Genomic DNA, 16166 nt, shown 5'->3' on the forward strand with positions numbered 1-16166 from the left:
AAACAAGTCGGAAAGGGGATTCATCTCAGAGAAAATGACTTTACCCCAGTCCTCAGCAGTCCAATCCCTGTACCTTTTGCAGAATGATACAGTCTGTCCCTGATGTTTTTTCCTGGGAGAAGTGGCTTCTTTGCTGCCCTTTCTTGACACTAGGCCATCTCCAAAAGTCTTTTGTCTCACTGTGCGTAGCAAATGCACTCACACCTGCATGCTGCCATTCCTGGTGCAAGCTCTGTACTGGAGGTGCCGCGATCCCACAGCTGAATCAACTGTAGGAGATGTGCCTGACGCTTGCTGGACTTTCTTTGGGCGCCCTGAAGCTTCTTCACAACATTTTGAAAAAACGCCTCTCTTAAAGTTCTTGATGATTCGATAAATGGTTGATTTAGGCGCAGTCTTACTGGCAAGCAATATCCTTGCCTGCTAAGCCTTTTTGTGCAAAGCAATGATGACGACACGTGTTACTTGCAGGTAATCATGGTTGACAGACAAAGAACAATGTTCAAGCACCACCCTTTCTTTTGAAGCTTCCAGTCTGTTATTCAAACTCAATCAGCATGACAGAGTGATCTCCAGCCTGTCCTCGGCAACATCACACCAGTGTTCACGAGAGAAGTCACTGACATGATGTCAGTGGTCCTTTTGTGGCATCGCTGAAATGCAGTGGAAATGTTTTTGGGGGATTCAGTTCATTTGCATGGCAAAGAGGGACTTTGCAATTAATTGCAATTCATCTGATCACTCTTCATAACATTCTGGAGTATATGCAAATATCATACAAACTGAGGCAGCAGACTTTGTGAAAATTAATATTTGTGTCATTCTCAAAACCTTTTGGCCACGACTATACAGATAAACGTGGTACCTTTCAGGCGTTTGGAAATTGCTCCCAAGGATTGAACCAGACTTGTGGAGGTTACAATATTTTTTTTCTGAGGTCTTGGCTGATTTCTTTTTGATTTTCCCATGATGTCAAGCAAAGAGGCACTGAGTTTGAAGGTAGGCCTTGAAATACATCCACAGGTACACCTCCAATCAGAAGCTTCTAAATACATGACATTATTTTCTGTAATTTTCCAAGCTGTTTAAAGGCACAATCAACTTAGTGTATGTAAACTTCTGACCCACTAGAATTGTGATACATTGAAATAATCTGTCTGTAAACAATTGTGGAAAAATTACTTGTCATGCACAACGTAGATGTCCTAACCGACTTGCCAAAACTATAGTTTGTTAACAAGAAATGTGTGGAGTGGTTGAAAAACGGGTTTTAATGACTCCAACCTAAGTGTATGTAAACTTCCGACTTCAACTGTATCATTGCCATTTAAGTAACAGAAAGGTAACTAACTGAAAACAAGCAAAACACCACTAAGTTTTCCCTGAAGTCTCCATTAAATGCCCCATGGTCTCATGCATCTACAGAACAGATGGGCAGAGTGCTCCAGAGAACCTCCATCTCCACCAACATCAAGGAGCGTCTGGACTTTTCCTGCGCTGTGTTTGGTCCTGACGGAGGCCTGGTGTCCAACGCACCACACATCCCTGTTCACCTGGGAGCCATGCAGGAGACCGTCCAATACCAGGTCTGTACGATCACTGCAAGCATGACAATTCACTGCTTTAACAATCTATTAAAAGTCTGCAAAACATACTAAGCAAGTATTTGGGGAAGTGGAGACATTGATACACTAAGCCAGGAATAGTAAATTGTCATGTCTCTCTGTCCCGCTTTCCTTATTTCTATCGTTGTCATCTACAGATCAAATCCATAGGGAGCATCATTAAAGAGGGTGATGTGATTCTGAGTAACCATCCATGTGCAGGAGGCAGTCACCTCCCTGACCTCACTGTCATCACTCCGGTGAGTTTCACTTATAATAGTCCCTAGAAACATGAGGTGGAGTCGGGAGCCTGGAGCCCGGGGTGGGGGGGCCTGGAGCCCGGGGTGGGGGGGCCTGGAGCCCCTTATCACTATATATCGCGCTCTCTGTCCCTCTCAGGTGTTCAGGGGAGGTGTGAGTGGGCCAGTGTTCTTTGTGGCCAGTAGGGGGCACCATGCAGACATCGGGGGGATTACCCCGGGCTCCATGCCCCCCCACTCCACCTCACTGCAGCAGGAGGGTGCTGTCTTCACCTCCTTCAAACTGGTCACTGCTGGAGTCTTCCAGGAGGAGGGTGAGGAAATTCTACGGAGAGGAACCCTTATGAAAGGGAGAGCCAATATGTTGTAATATCTGCTTGGCACTGGCAGTCATTGAGATAGTGTGTTGTTATCAGTTGGCTGTATAATGTGTTGTAGCCAGGAGATGTTGGTAGCAGTGGCTTTCAGTGTAAAGCTATAGTCACAATAGGATATGTTGAGCTTCACTAAACACACCATGAGACTTGTCTGACTGGCTTAAATCCTATGAATTCAAAGCACTCCAGGATCTGTTTTGAAATAATGTTTCCATGGCATTGTACTGATCTTTCTCTCTCTCTCTCTCTCTCTCTCCTCCTTTGTCAGCTGTAACTGAAGCCCTCATGGCTCCGGCTCAGTACCCAGACTGCTCTGGGACTCGCAATCTCCATGACAACCTGTCAGACCTGCGAGCTCAAGTGGCAGCCAATCAGCGAGGGAGCACGCTGGTGGGGGAGTTGATTGACAGCTATGGGTTGGCTGTGGTGCAGGCCTACATGGGGTACATCCAGGTGATGAGGACGTCACTGTGAGATGCTTCTTTCAGTTGGGCTGTATTCTATTCGCTTTATTTGGATTCTTAGGTCATATCACATTATAATTGGAGTGGTCAGCATTCCTGTTCAGGTGTTTGTCTTTGTGTAATCTGACGTGTGTGTGTTATTCCAGTCCAATGCAGAACTGGCGGTGAGAGACATGTTGAAAGAGTTTGCCCGTTGCCGGCGGCAACAGACAGGCTCCCTGGAGGTGGAGGCAGAGGACTTCATGGACGATGGAACACCAATCAGATTGCGGGTCCAGATTAATGAGCACGAGGTGGGTGGAGATCTAATACTACCCATCTAGCATGGCTGGGGCGCCAGATCTGTTTGTACTGGAGCAAACTCCTCTTGCTCTTTCGTGTTTGTCAGGCCTACGAACATGAGAGAAGTGTTGGTTAAAATAGACAGATCTGGCAACCAGTGTGCTACCCACCATCAAGACTGGGCAACAACTACTGTTAATAATGTTAATCAACATTACTGCTCCTTTCTCGTTCCCTCTATCCCTCTCTCTCGTTCCCTCTATCCCTCTCTCTATCCCTCTCTCTCGTTCCCTCTATCCCTCTCTCTCGTTCCCTCTATCCCTCTCTCTATCCCTCTCTCTCGTTCTCTCTATCTCTTGTTATCTTTATCCCTCGTTCTCGTTCTCTCTATCCCTGTATCTCGCTATCGTCCCTCCCAGGGGAGTGCAGTGTTTGACTTCACAGGGACGGGGACAGAGGTGTGGGGGAACTGCAACGCCCCTCGTGCCATCACCTTCTCTGCCCTCATCTACTGCCTGCGCTGCATGGTGGGCCAAGACATCCCCCTCAACCAGGTCAGACACCGTTCACATTCTCAATCCACCACAGAACAAAGTCAGTAATGGGAAACATATGCTAGGACCTCTGGTGGGGGATCATGGATACTGTAACGTTGAAGTTTGGGCTCAGTATACCTACAGCTGTAGGTTTCTTTTGTATGGAAGAGTTGTCCTTTAGGTGATATGATCACTTCTAATGACATGTCTGCACTGAATGCAGAATGTGGCCACATAATATATTTTTATATAATATAATATATATAATATTTTTATTATTATGATATGTGAAACAGTGTCTCTATATGGAGAATGTATTAATTAAGCCACTGTCTCTCAGGGCTGTCTCACTCCAATCAAGGTCATCATTCCCAGCGGCTCCATTCTCCAGCCTTCCCAGAATGCCGCTGTGGTGGGGGGGAATGTACTGACGTCACAGCGGGTGGTTGATGTCATCTTCCGTGCCTTCGAGGTCTGCGCTGCCTCACAGGTAGGAGAGAGCTGCTACTGGAAAGTCCTGCTACAGTTCCATATGAGCAATAGTCTTGATGTTTGAGTGTTACCAGCCCTCACTCTCTCGTTTCTTCTCACTCACACTCAGGGTTGCATGAACAATGTGACTTTCGGCAGCGAGGGGAGCGGTTACTACGAGACGGTTGCCGGGGGAGCAGGGGCGGGTCCAGGCTGGACTGGGCGGAGCGGTGTCCACAGTCACATGACTAACACACGCATCACCGACCCAGAGATTCTGGAGAAGAGGTGGGTGGAGGATTTATAACATTCAGTTCCATAGTAGTTGTCTTGCAATCATTTCTTCTGTCCTGTTGATCTGATTCTCAGGTACCCTGTGGTTCTGGAGCACTTCTCCCTGCGGCCCGGCTCGGGGGGTGCAGGGGAGTACCGTGGGGGCGACGGGGTGATCCGGAAGCTCCTGTTCAGGAATAAGGTGGTCCTGTCAGTTCTGACAGAGAGGCGCTCCACCCGACCCTATGGTCTCCATGGTAATCTCTCACCTATGACCTTTATTAGTATGATAATGTCTGTGTAGTTTTGATTGAGTAGCTGTCTGTTGTTTTGTACCGCCATGTCTTCCAGTCATAACATCTTCTATGGTTTGTTGTTCACTGTATTCTGTTCTCTCTCTCTTAGGGGGTGGCTGTGGGGCATCAGGCCTGAACCAGCTCCACAGAGCAGATGGAAGGGTTCTCAACCTGGGGGCCAAGACCACTGTGAGCCTGGAGCCTGGGGTGAGACTAGACTACTGTCATGGCTTGTCTGTGTGGCACATCTGCATGGGCCTGTTGGTGTGGTGTACTGCCCACTATGGGTCTGTTAGTGTTGTTGCATTGTACTCGTGTTCAGGCTTGTCTTTTGTTCTGAGTGTGTGTGTTGATTGACCATCTGTGTGTTTCTTTGTTGCAGGATATGTTTTGTCTGTACACACCTGGCGGAGGTGGATATGGTGAGGAGGACAAGCAAACAGCTGGGGATGGAAGACTCCTTAAAAAGCGCAGGCGCTTCAATGACAACTTCTCCGAGAGGGGCAGTGTGTTTGAGTATCGCATGGCACAGGAGGGTGTATGAGAACAGGCGACAGGCCAGAGCTGGAGGGGAAAGAGACCTAGAAACACAGTTCCACTAAGAAGATGAGAGATGTGCTGAGAAACTCCGCCAAAGATGAAGGCTGGAGAGCTTTCAAAATGCTAATGCATTCATGTCCAGGTTTTTTTAGGCCTTGAACAATGCCTTTTTTCATGTCTGTAGTCAACAACCCATACCACAGTGTTTAAAAGGATGCTAGTGGTATGTCCTTTACAGTACTTTTGAGTTTGCACAGAGACAAACATGGAAATTGTTTCACCGGTAGGGGAGTTAATGAAACAAGTTTAATCCTCTGAAGACAGTAGACCTTTAGGCCTAGATTCAGTCAGGTCAAGGGTTAACCTGACCTGTGTCAACAGTATCGTTTGTTGTATTTTCCTTTAAGCTTAGGCAACACAGTGTGTTAAAGCTATCTGTAGACATCTAGTCTACGCTCTTCTAGACTAGTCTGCTGCCTCACCACAACTGATTAGAAACAGGATGTAAAAGCAACACTAGATTATACAGTTGTATGGCTTCAAGGGTGCTAACTAACTAGACTTTAAACATTACTCTTCAAATCTGTTGAGGTGTAACGAAGACTAGCCGACCTTTGGATCAGATGTATACAGTAAATCGCTGCATTGGATTTGTTCTGTGTGGAACTCTGACTTTCATTCCATTATTATACAACTAGTTTGGAGATGGATACATGCAGTTATGTGATACCAATTGACTACATTTGAAAGCTTGCCATTTATTTATTGAAAAATGACGCCATTTAAAACATTCATGAGGTTTTACAGTAGCAGTGTGAGCACAGCCCTGACAACAGGGAGCATCTCAATTGCATACTCTCCTTCTCAAAACTCATCCAATGGGTTGAGGCATCAAGGAATATCCATTTGAGTCTCCCAGGGAAGCAAGGAAAGTAGTTATCAAAATTCACACACACACAAAGCCAAAATGTCTGACCCCTCTGGTTTGCTGTTCTTGCACTGCCACCCTGTGTTCAGAGCACCACATGACACAAAATAACCTGTCATGAAGGGTCCGTGAGCTATGGGAATGAGTACAATGATTGCGCTCACAGGCCTCAGTTAACCCCTGCATGGTGCCTAGGTTTACAGTATCCCCTCGAACTAAAGCCCCGACCCCAATATGAATTCCATGGTGTTCTGGGAGATTAGGAGACACAGCAGGAGTGTTTGAGGAGGAGGAGGGGGGGGTTCAGGGGAAGGGGTACAGGCTCTGGGCAGGCATGCATGGAGACTAGATTGAGAGATAGTGAGCATTGCTGTTCCAGCAGCAGGAGGTTGGAGTGGCGTGGGACCGCGGATCAAAGACAAGAAAATCACATTTCCTGTGGTAAAAATGTTGGTCACACCCAAAGAGCAAGTCTGCCTCTCCTTGTCACCACTGAGCACTCACCCACGCTTGGGTTGAGAGACAGGGTGGTAGCTACAGCCCTGACTGACATAGGATATCTGCCTACGCATTAGGAAATACTACTCAATCGGCAGTTTTGTATACAGTTAAATAGCTCTTTTAAAAATAGGTGAAATAGATCAAATTGTAGACATGACTCCAGTCTAGAAGTTATCCTTCACAGTATACAAATAAGCCCTTTAGAGTTGACTGGGGGATTGAAGCTCAACTTTTGTCAACTGAAAATAGAGACACAGTAAGATCAAATTGTCTTGTAACACTGGCACAGCTCTAAAGGACAAGGAATACAAGGTATTTGACAAGGAACGTTAACGCTGAACCCATTAACACTGACAACTTTACTCAAGTCAGGAACAAACACTTAATTTGGGTTGCACCATCTGAACAAACAACTTCACTGGAATAAAAGGGGGGTGATCCACTGGTCTCTAAAGCAATGAGACAAGATGACCAACACACCACGCACGCACACAAAGACAAACAGCTCACTCTTCACTTTGAGGTTTAGAAAACCTCACTTTGTTGTTTTCCTACTTGAGGCTCTCGGCACTGGACGAGCACAATGTTGAACAGCACCCTGCCTCTTCCTACATTGACACTCAAAAGAGTAGGAAAAAAGTCATACCCTGTAAAAGATAAGTAAACTTTTTCAATAATGCTCTTTCCATAACCTGGCTTGATGTGCAGTTCTACAATTAAATCTTAAATACAACCATAAAGACAGGAGGGGAGAAAAAAAAATCCACTGAAAAACATTGAATAGTTGCAACAAAGAATTCTTAAAAGAAAATTAACATATACAATAGTGAAAACAAATCCCTGTATTAAGACGGAGGTAAACAGTGGTTATATTTGAGGTAAATATTAGTGGTTGTATGGTCGAGTTAGATGTTAGTAGCACATTTCAATGTACAATTGTCTTCTGTAAACATTTAATACTATGACCTGTCAATTAGAAGTGACAGATTGATAGGGTGGACACATTTCTAGCCATGAGTTAAGCTTGTACGAATAGGTCAGTAGTATCCTTGCATTGCACTTACAATATATTTGGTGCTGGTTTGATTTGAAAGTCATAGTCAATAATGGGGATGACGCCTGAGAGGGGGCCCACTCTGTAGGGTATACTGACCAGCAGGCTGGTGAGACGACTGATTGGGCGGACCCAGCGCATCAAACACACTCTTATTGGGCGGTACTGACTGGAGCATAGCGTCCAAGTCCATAATGAGGGGAGGGCGCCCGCTGGGTAAGAGGGGCCAGTAGGCATGACCTACAAAATGGCTGGATGTGACAGGAGACCCCCCATAGCCATACAGAGGCATCCCTAGTGGAATCAGAGGGCCCCCATTAAAACGCATGCTGGGCGGGGCCACAGCGTTGGGCGGTGTGTACTTGGCATACGAGGTGGGCAGCTCCCAGGGAGGTGCGGAGACTCTGCGGGCAGACTTGTGTGGAGGGAGTCTGCAGTCCTCGTACCCATCTGATCCCGCCTCTCCCTCAGGCACCCGCTTCCCTCCCTGCGACACGCCCCTCCAGTCCTCATCGGAGGAGGAGGAGGCGGGGCTGGCGGAGCTGGCTGAGGCGCTGCGGGCAGTGGAGGAGTAGCGAGGGTGTGGACGAGTGTGGAGCTCCACCCCCCAGCAGTCCCTGCCAGGCTCTCCTGCAGCGATGGCCGGCCTCAGGCTGTGGAGGAGGGAGTCAATGGCAAAGGACGAGTCCAGCTTGGGCCGGTACAGCTCCTCCTGAAGGGGGGAGTGTTGTCTGGTGGGAAAGAGGGGTAGAGCAGTGACAGGTGGGCCTGGGGGTAGAACAGTGACTGGTGGCGGTGGGGCCGGGGGCTCTGCGTCTGGCTTATGTTGGTGCCCATGCAGGATGTAAGGGGCGAGGTCCTGGGCGAAGATGGTCTCATCCTGGCGCGACACGGCAGTGTTCTGTCTCTTGAGGAGCTCCAGAGGCACCCGGCTCTCCTCCACAGCCCAGAAGTTGCCCTTCCCCTGGGGCTTACCAGGATCCTTCAATACCTACAGGGACCAGGAGTGACAGACAGCAGTGAGATCAAGAGTATAGTACAACCTGAAAACCAGTCAGACAGGATTGCCCCAGTTTCACAAAACTCAGAATTAGCTAGAATGATTTACTTGATCTAAAGTTTCATGAAGCACTGCAGTGACCCTTGGTAGGCTACAAATAAAATGTATTCTGTATTTATTTGGACAGTGAAGCTTAAACTTAATTTCTCTCAATACTCCAGCATTTGGGATCAATTGTTTTATACACAGTATGAGGCGACACAGCGTCACCTTTTATTTTAGGGTATTTTAAAATATAATTTTTACTGTTTAGAAATAAAAAGCACTTTTTGTATTGAGTCCCCCCATTTGAAGGGGTCATAAGTATTTGGACAAATAGTCAAAAGGTTAGTATTTGGGCCCATATTCCAAGCACGCAATGACTACATCAAGCTTGTGACTCTACAAACTTGTTGGCAGCATTTGAAGTTTGTTTTGGTTGTGTTTTTTGGAATATGTTTTGCCCAATAGAAATTAATAGTAAATAATGTATTGTGTGCACAAAGATCATGCCCCCAAAACATGCTAACCTCTCACCATTGTCAATAACAGGGGATGTTAGCATTTTGGGGGGGGGGGTATGATATTTGCTTCCAACTTTCTCACTCATTATTATTTACAATTAATTAAATGATAATCTGTAGTCACAGTAGCATCCATTTAGAAGTGTTTAGAAATATTCTTATTTACAATAAAAGTGACTCCAAAACATTATTTTACCATTAATTAATTACACATGTCTAGAGTCACAAGGTTGATGTAGTCATTGGAACCAAATACTGACCTTTTGACTACTTTAATACATGGCACCTTACAACGGGGGGGGTAGATACTTAATGCTTTCATTTCTAAGCAGAAAAACAAGTATGAAAATACCCTCACAAAAGGTGACATTCTGTACTGTCGACTCATATAAAACATTTGATCTCAAATAAAAAAATGCTGAAGTATAGAGCTGAATTAAAAGTTGTTGCTTCATTGTCTAAAGAAATACAAATGGGAGAGTATAGTTGCTTGTAGGTTGTTTGGATTTTAGAATAAAAAATGCCTTTTTGAGCCCACTGATTGACATACCAATAAAGACCCCTAATAAGACACACCTTAACAAAGCAGTCATAGGAAGAGAGGTTGTGTCTCACTGAGTCCCGCCAGCCCTTGTAGTTCCCTTCGAAAAAAGGGAAAAGTGTACTAATCTCCTTTAGAATCTGGGGAGAGAGAAGGGAGTCAATTTACTTCAATTGGTGTCTGCATTAAAACAGACAAATTAACCGACTATATTAAGATATGTACGATTTAACACACCACATGTTTGTAGGCATACATTTAACTAATCATTCACTGTCATCATGCAGCATTTTCATAGGCCTAGAATAAATAACCTAAGATACACTGTAGGACTGCACAGAGAGCAATCCTTGACCATACTTCTTATCAACTCAACCCACTCCAGCTGATACATCTCAGTGTCTGGTTTCACTGTATGCTGCTATCCTTAACAAAACAAACCAAGAAAAGCATGGCAGTGTTACTACTCTGTTAAGCGTCAAATGATTGTCCTGTTGGTTTAATGCAATTGAACTGCATATCCCTACCCCAACAAAGACAGTTTTTTTTACTTATCATAAGAGAAAATCCCCGATTAGAAATTAAGTTTTAAAATAATTAAAACCCATTTAACCTTTATTTTCGGAAACTTAAATACTATATTAAAATAACCATAATTTAATAGACAAAACTGACACATAACCATGCATAATTTGGCCAAAATTGACACAACCGTTCGTAATTAGGGCCAAAATGTACCATTCTAAACTCGCATGTCCACACACAAACTCACTTTACCTCAGACAAAGTAAGCTTCTTCTCTGGAGAGTTTTGGATGACCATGGTAATCATTGCGAGGTAGGAGTAGGGTGGTTTGGGGTAGCGCTGATAGTTCTTTTTCTTTCCACTTTTCGCATTTTTCTCTTCGTCCCAAGATTTCTCCTGGTCTAGCGGACTCGCTTTATCCATGGGCGCTGAGACCAGGCTGAATTGGTCAAGGGCAGGCTTCTCGAGCCGTGGAGGCTGTCGGACTGGCGCCTGGATTGGGCAGTAGGGCCAGTGTTGGGCTGGAGAGCTCCGCGCTGTGTTGCTCAGAGGATGGATCTGGAAGTCAAGTTGATGATCTTAGTGGCCTTCCAGGCTAGGACAGTGCAGGTAGAGAGCGGGTGGTGCCAGCATGCTCTGACCCCCCCAGTGCTTTGTCATGCTGATCAACCTGGGGGCAGATCGGGCTGCACGGTCGGAGAGGGAGGGAGTCGGCCCTTAACCCCTGGCAGACTGCTGGCTCCAGGCCGCTGGCTGGCTACCTATTTGAAGAGCAAACAATTAACAGTTTCATGTAAATCCCGCTGTGTAATCGATGAGAGAATGGAGCGCTATCTGCGGGCAGAATGACTGATCGCCCCGGGCGGCTAGGGAGGGTCTGTGTGTGAGAAAGAGACAGTAAACCTGCAAATAACCCCTCGGACAAACAACATGCCACTTAGCACACAGCGTTAATTTTGGTAATCCGCTCCAAAACTTTTACGCATCAGGTGCGCACAGGAGTGAGCTTCTTATATCCGCAGAGAGAAACATCCACATGTTTTTATTTATATATCAGTCCACTGGAATGAATTGAATCATTAGCCCCCCTTACACAAGGTGTTGGGGATCACAGTGAGAAAGGTACCCCCAACCTCCATCTCATTCCCTTCATTTTTAAAACTTGCTTACAGTAAACACAGATTGTGACGTTCCAATGCCACTACACCAGTCGCCAGCGTGCCCCATATAAAAGGGGTGAATTGAGAGCGGGGAGAAGTAGAACGAGAGGGTCCCACAAAGCAGATTGAAAAATAAACCAAGAGGTATTTTTTTGTGAGGCTTTCATTTCATTCAATATACATAGGACCGCTAATATACAAATATTGAGGGATTAACACCCTGGCCCACTAAAACACATACTGACGGAAGACAGAGAAAATGTCAACTGAAAGATTACCTCAATTGTGTTGCTGATTTGTTATAAATTGTCAACACCGGACAAAATCGAATCGATCACATTTGTCAATAGTAACTGCCCGATTAAGATCCTGTATACCATATTTATTAGAAGGATAATATAATCGAATTATTTAAATATGGTAGATGTTGCATAGTCGGAGAAAAGAAACAGTAGGCAGACTAGGCACTGGTATAGCCTACGTGGTGTCAGCAGAATTAGGATCGATGTTCGTATTCAAGAGTAAATACACATTTTTGAGAGTTCTCAAAAACCCAGGGACCGTGCAGGAGCGCACCGGGTTGAGGGTGTATTGCGCACAGTAGGAAGTCCCTTGAGAATATGCAGTGCAGGTCCAAAGAGATTAGTTTCTTTTGTGTAAATTAATGTAGTGTTAATGCCATAGCCCCTACCTCTCAGCAAAACAAGTTGGATTAGCCAGATTGACCCCGTCTCGTTCCTGGGATTGCCTACTATTCAGCATGTGAGGAAGACAATGGAAGATTGAACACCATCCATGGTCGCCAAGTGATGGGGACATTCGCACCTTGTAAATACGAGCTATTGTCCGATTTATGCACAGGTTCAATTTAAACATAGGCTATGCAGAAGCCGTTACATGACACATTATTATGAAGCCTGTCTAACCAAGGGAACATTTTAATTCATTAACTCTGACAGTTAGGCAGACCAATATGGGGAGAAATTTGCACGTTCAAACAAAACTGAAAAATGTGCAAGTAATAAATACATGTTGCCTACAATATGTGAAAGTGGCAAAGCGCGTTTTACCCTGTTGAGTGTCTCAGGTAAGCTAGGTCTGACGTTTTTTTTTATGTCTTCGATCTTACGGTGTAGAAATGAGCAGTCAAATGTTTCAGATCAGATATTGGAGTGAAGATGATATCGAAAAGGTACAGGAGACCGTCGTGCATTCATGCTGTCCTCACCTGGCTAGCAATCGCCTGGTACACGGTCTAATTGCTCCAATGTGACCTCTCGTTTCCAATTAGTTGTAATCGACCAACTCTTCCTGCTTCCTATTATGAATTGTGTTTTGACAGGCATTCCATGCAAAACACAATTTCAGAGTACTATGCAACTAAATATGTTTGGTTATTTGGGTATTTATAGAAGAACAATGTGATATAGTTTATAAAGACTAACTCATATTTTATAGTCTGCTGTTCAGAAACTTGTTAGGACATGTATGTACATTTGAGTAGACATGTTCAGGCCAAAATCAATACTTCAGAATTGCTCCCTGATGACTATTAAAATTAGAAAATGAAGGATAATAGATTATACAGTGCCCTACTTAATTAATGGGACAGTGAAACATGTTTTTCTTATTTTGGCGCTATACTCCACAAGTTTGGATTTGAAATGACTATGAGGTTAAAGTCCATACTGTCAGCTTTAATTGGATGGTATTTTCATCCGTATCACGTGAACCGTTTAGAAATCACAGCACTTTTTGTACATAGTCCAGCCAATTTAGGGGACCAAAAGTATTGGGACAAATTCACTTGTACTTATATTAAAGTAGTAAAAAGTTAAGTATTTGGTCCCATATTCATAGCACGCAATCAAATCAAATCAAATGTATTTATATAGCCCTTCTTACGTCAGCAGATATCTCAAAGTACTGTACAGAAACCCAGCCTAAACCCCAAACAGCAAGCAATGCAGGTGTAGAAGCACGGTGGCTAGGAAAAACTCCCTAGAAAGGCCAAAACCTAGGAAGAAACCTAGAGAGGAACCAGGCTATGAGGGGTGGCCAGTCCTCTTCTGGCTGTGCCGGGTGGAGATTATAACAGAACATGGCCAAGATGTTCAAATGTTCATAAATGACCAGCATGGTCAAATAATAATAATCACAGTAGTTGTCGAGGGTGCAGCAAGTCAGCACCTCAGGAGTAAATGTCAGTTGGCTTTTCATAGCCGATCATTAAGAGTATCTCTACCGCTCCTGCTGTCTCTAGAGAGTTGAAAACAGCAGGTCTGGGACAGGTAGCACGTCCGGTGAACAGGTCATAGCCGCAGGCAGAACAGTTGAAGCTAGAGCAGCAGCACGGCCAGGTGGACTGGGGATAGCAATGAGTCATCATGCCAGGTAGTCCTGAGGCATGGTCCTAGGGCTCAGGTCCTCCGAGAGAGAGAGAGAAAGAAAGAGAGAATTAGAGAGAGCATACTTAAATTCACACAGGACACCGGATAAGAAAGGAGAAGTACTCCAGATATAAAAACTGACCCTAGCCCCCCGACACAAACTAATGCAGCATAAATACTGGAGGCTGAGACAGGAGGGGTCAGGACACACTCAATGACTACATCCAGCTTGGTACTCTACAAATTTGTTGGATTCACCTTGTTTGGTTGTGTTTGAGATGATTTGATGCACAATAGAAATGAATGGTAAATAGTGTATTGTGTTATTTTGGAGTCAGTAAAGAACAAATTCTTATTTACAATGATGGCCTACACCGGCCAAACCCAGATGATGTTGGGCCAATTGTGCGCTGCCCTATGGGACTCCCAATCACTGCCGGTTGTGATACAGCCTGGATTCGAACCAGGGTGTCTGTAGTTATGCCTCAAGCACTGAGATGCAGTGCTTTAAACCGCTGCTTTCACTCTGGAGAACATGCATCCTGTTTGCAACAACCCACTAAAGTAATACTGCAAAAAATGTGTCAAAGCAATTCATTTTTCGTCCTGAATGCAAAGTGTTATGTTTGGGGCAAATAAATGGATTGGAGCTAAGCACAGGCTAAATCCTAGAAGAAACCTGGTTCAGTCTGCTTTCCACCAGACACTGGGAGATTCATTCACCTTTCAGCAGGACAACAACTTAAAATACAAGACCAAATCTAAACTGGAGTTGCTTACCAAGAAGACAGTGAACGTTCCTGAGTGGCCAGTTTTGACTTAAATCTGCTCGGAAATCTATGGCAAGACCTGAAAATGGTTGTTTAGCAATGATCAAAAACCAATTTGACAGAGCTTGAAGAATTTGAGAAGAATAATGGGCAAATGTTGCACAATCCAGGTGTGGAAAGCTCTTAGAGACTTACCCAGAAAGACTTACAGCTGTTATCGCTGCCAAAGGTTATTCTAACATGTATTGACTCAGGGGGTAACGGAATTGAATTTATTAAATCAAGATATATTAGTGTTGTATTTTTAATATTTTTTATAAATGTTTGAATTTTTCTTCCACCTTGACATTACAGAGTATTTTGTGTAGATCATTGACAAAAAATGACAATTAAATCCATTTTAATCCCACTTTGTATGACAACAAAATGGGGGAAAAGTCAAGGGGTGTGAATACTTTCTGAAGCCACTGTAATCCTTTAAAGCTTCTCTGAGATACTCCCCGATACTGAGATGGACTAAAGAGAGTAGGTTTAGTCCTGCTGGGAGAGAGGAGTCGCTGTCTTTGTCCCCCTGAAGCTTTCCAATAAAGGGACAAATTCCATGTCTGAATCATCTACAGACCTTTCAAATACATTCTCAGTCAGGATGCACAATCCTCTGGTTTGGATAAGACTAAGACAAAATCTTTAGTTTGAGAAACAGAAATGGAGGGCACTGCACAGCATGGATGATCCACATGAACAATAACCATGCAATCCCAACATCCTATTTAAGTTATCTTGAATCGGTACACATCATGAGATAATGGCAAACCTTCCTTTTCCGGAGCCTCCTCTAGACAATGTTGCTTCAACAAGCACAGTCAATAGAATATAATTTCCCCACCGATCACAAAACAATTGAGAAAACACATAATTCAGGATGCATCATTCCTAAAGTGAAAAACAACAAGAGAAGCATCCCATTCTCTGTGCTGCTACCATGTTGTGTTGCTTTAAAAAAAAACATGTTGCTACCATGTTGTTGTCATATTGTGCTGCTACCATGCTGTGTCTTCATGTGTTGCTGCCTTGCTATGTTGTTGTCTTAGGTCTCTCTTTATGTAGTGTTGTGTTGTCTCTCTTGTCGTGATGTGTGCTATAAAATATATATATATTAATTATTATTATTATTTTTATCCCAGCCCCTGTCCCCGCAGGAGGCCTTTTGCCTTTTGGTAGGCCATCATTGTAAATAAGAATTTGTTCTTAACTGACTTGCCTAGTTAAATAAAGGTTAAATTCAATTCAATTAAAAATCTGTGTCCAAACCTCTGCAGAATGTTACTCCAGTGTTGACCAGGGAGGTCAGCAGAGGTCAACAGATTACTGAGTCATCATTGTCTGTGGGTCTCAGTAGCAGATCGTCTTGGCCTGGGAGTTTTCCCAGGATTATCTATCAGTCCAACCAACCCCGAGCTGTCAGTGGACCCGTCACATAAACAGAATAGGCCTACATTTTAAACAAATTTCAGGTCAAATATAGCACATGTTAGCTAGATCTCTTCAGGTGTGTTATCTTCATTATCTGATAGATACAATACCCTCCACTTTCACTATTGTAAAATATAACACACCTATATATTTTTTCT

General features: G+C 44.2%; 2 protein-coding genes across 3 annotated transcripts in view; one reads left to right on the forward strand and one right to left on the reverse strand.

Moving 5' to 3' along the window:
- The window catches only part of oplah (5-oxoprolinase, ATP-hydrolysing), a 24446-nt gene extending 18693 nt beyond the window's left edge, over positions 1–5753 (forward strand). For both annotated transcript variants that reach the window (XM_023999886.2, XM_023999885.2), the window contains exons 17-27: positions 1426–1586; positions 1763–1864; positions 2004–2178; positions 2510–2694; positions 2852–2998; positions 3407–3541; positions 3864–4013; positions 4125–4282; positions 4364–4524; positions 4673–4770; positions 4946–5753. In XM_023999886.2, coding sequence (XP_023855654.1) covers positions 1426–1586; positions 1763–1864; positions 2004–2178; positions 2510–2694; positions 2852–2998; positions 3407–3541; positions 3864–4013; positions 4125–4282; positions 4364–4524; positions 4673–4770; positions 4946–5107 — 1634 coding nt within the window. In that variant the 3' untranslated portion in view covers positions 5108–5753. The remainder of the gene's footprint in view (positions 1–1425; positions 1587–1762; positions 1865–2003; positions 2179–2509; positions 2695–2851; positions 2999–3406; positions 3542–3863; positions 4014–4124; positions 4283–4363; positions 4525–4672; positions 4771–4945) is intronic.
- Positions 5754–5883: 130 nt separating this feature from the next.
- foxh1 (forkhead box H1) lies at positions 5884–12679 on the reverse strand. The gene is made up of 4 exons (XM_023999887.2): positions 12604–12679; positions 10468–10976; positions 9726–9830; positions 5884–8577 (listed from the first exon to the last, which is right to left on the reverse strand). Exons 2-4 carry the CDS (start codon positions 10636–10638, stop codon positions 7633–7635), a joined length of 1221 nt encoding a protein of 406 aa, XP_023855655.1. The 5' UTR covers positions 10639–10976; positions 12604–12679; the 3' UTR covers positions 5884–7632.
- Between the last annotated feature and the right edge of the window lie 3487 nt (positions 12680–16166).

This window comes from Salvelinus sp. IW2-2015, linkage group LG14, assembly GCF_002910315.2.
Source record: "Salvelinus sp. IW2-2015 linkage group LG14, ASM291031v2, whole genome shotgun sequence".
Classification (NCBI taxonomy): Eukaryota; Metazoa; Chordata; class Actinopteri; order Salmoniformes; family Salmonidae; genus Salvelinus; species Salvelinus sp. IW2-2015.

Bases quoted from the DNA above. Each gene is read 5' to 3' on its own strand.
- foxh1 (XM_023999887.2), bottom strand. From the start codon at position 10,638: ATGGATAAAGCGAGTCCGCTAGACCAGGAGAAATCTTGGGACGAAGAG. The intron at 9,831-10,467 runs GTAAAGTGAGTT...CTCTCTCCCCAG, and splicing joins AGAAGCTTACTTTGTCTGAG to ATTCTAAAGGAGATTAGTAC. The intron at 8,578-9,725 runs GTGTGTCTTATT...TGGTCCCTGTAG, and splicing joins CCTATGACTGCTTTGTTAAG to GTATTGAAGGATCCTGGTAA.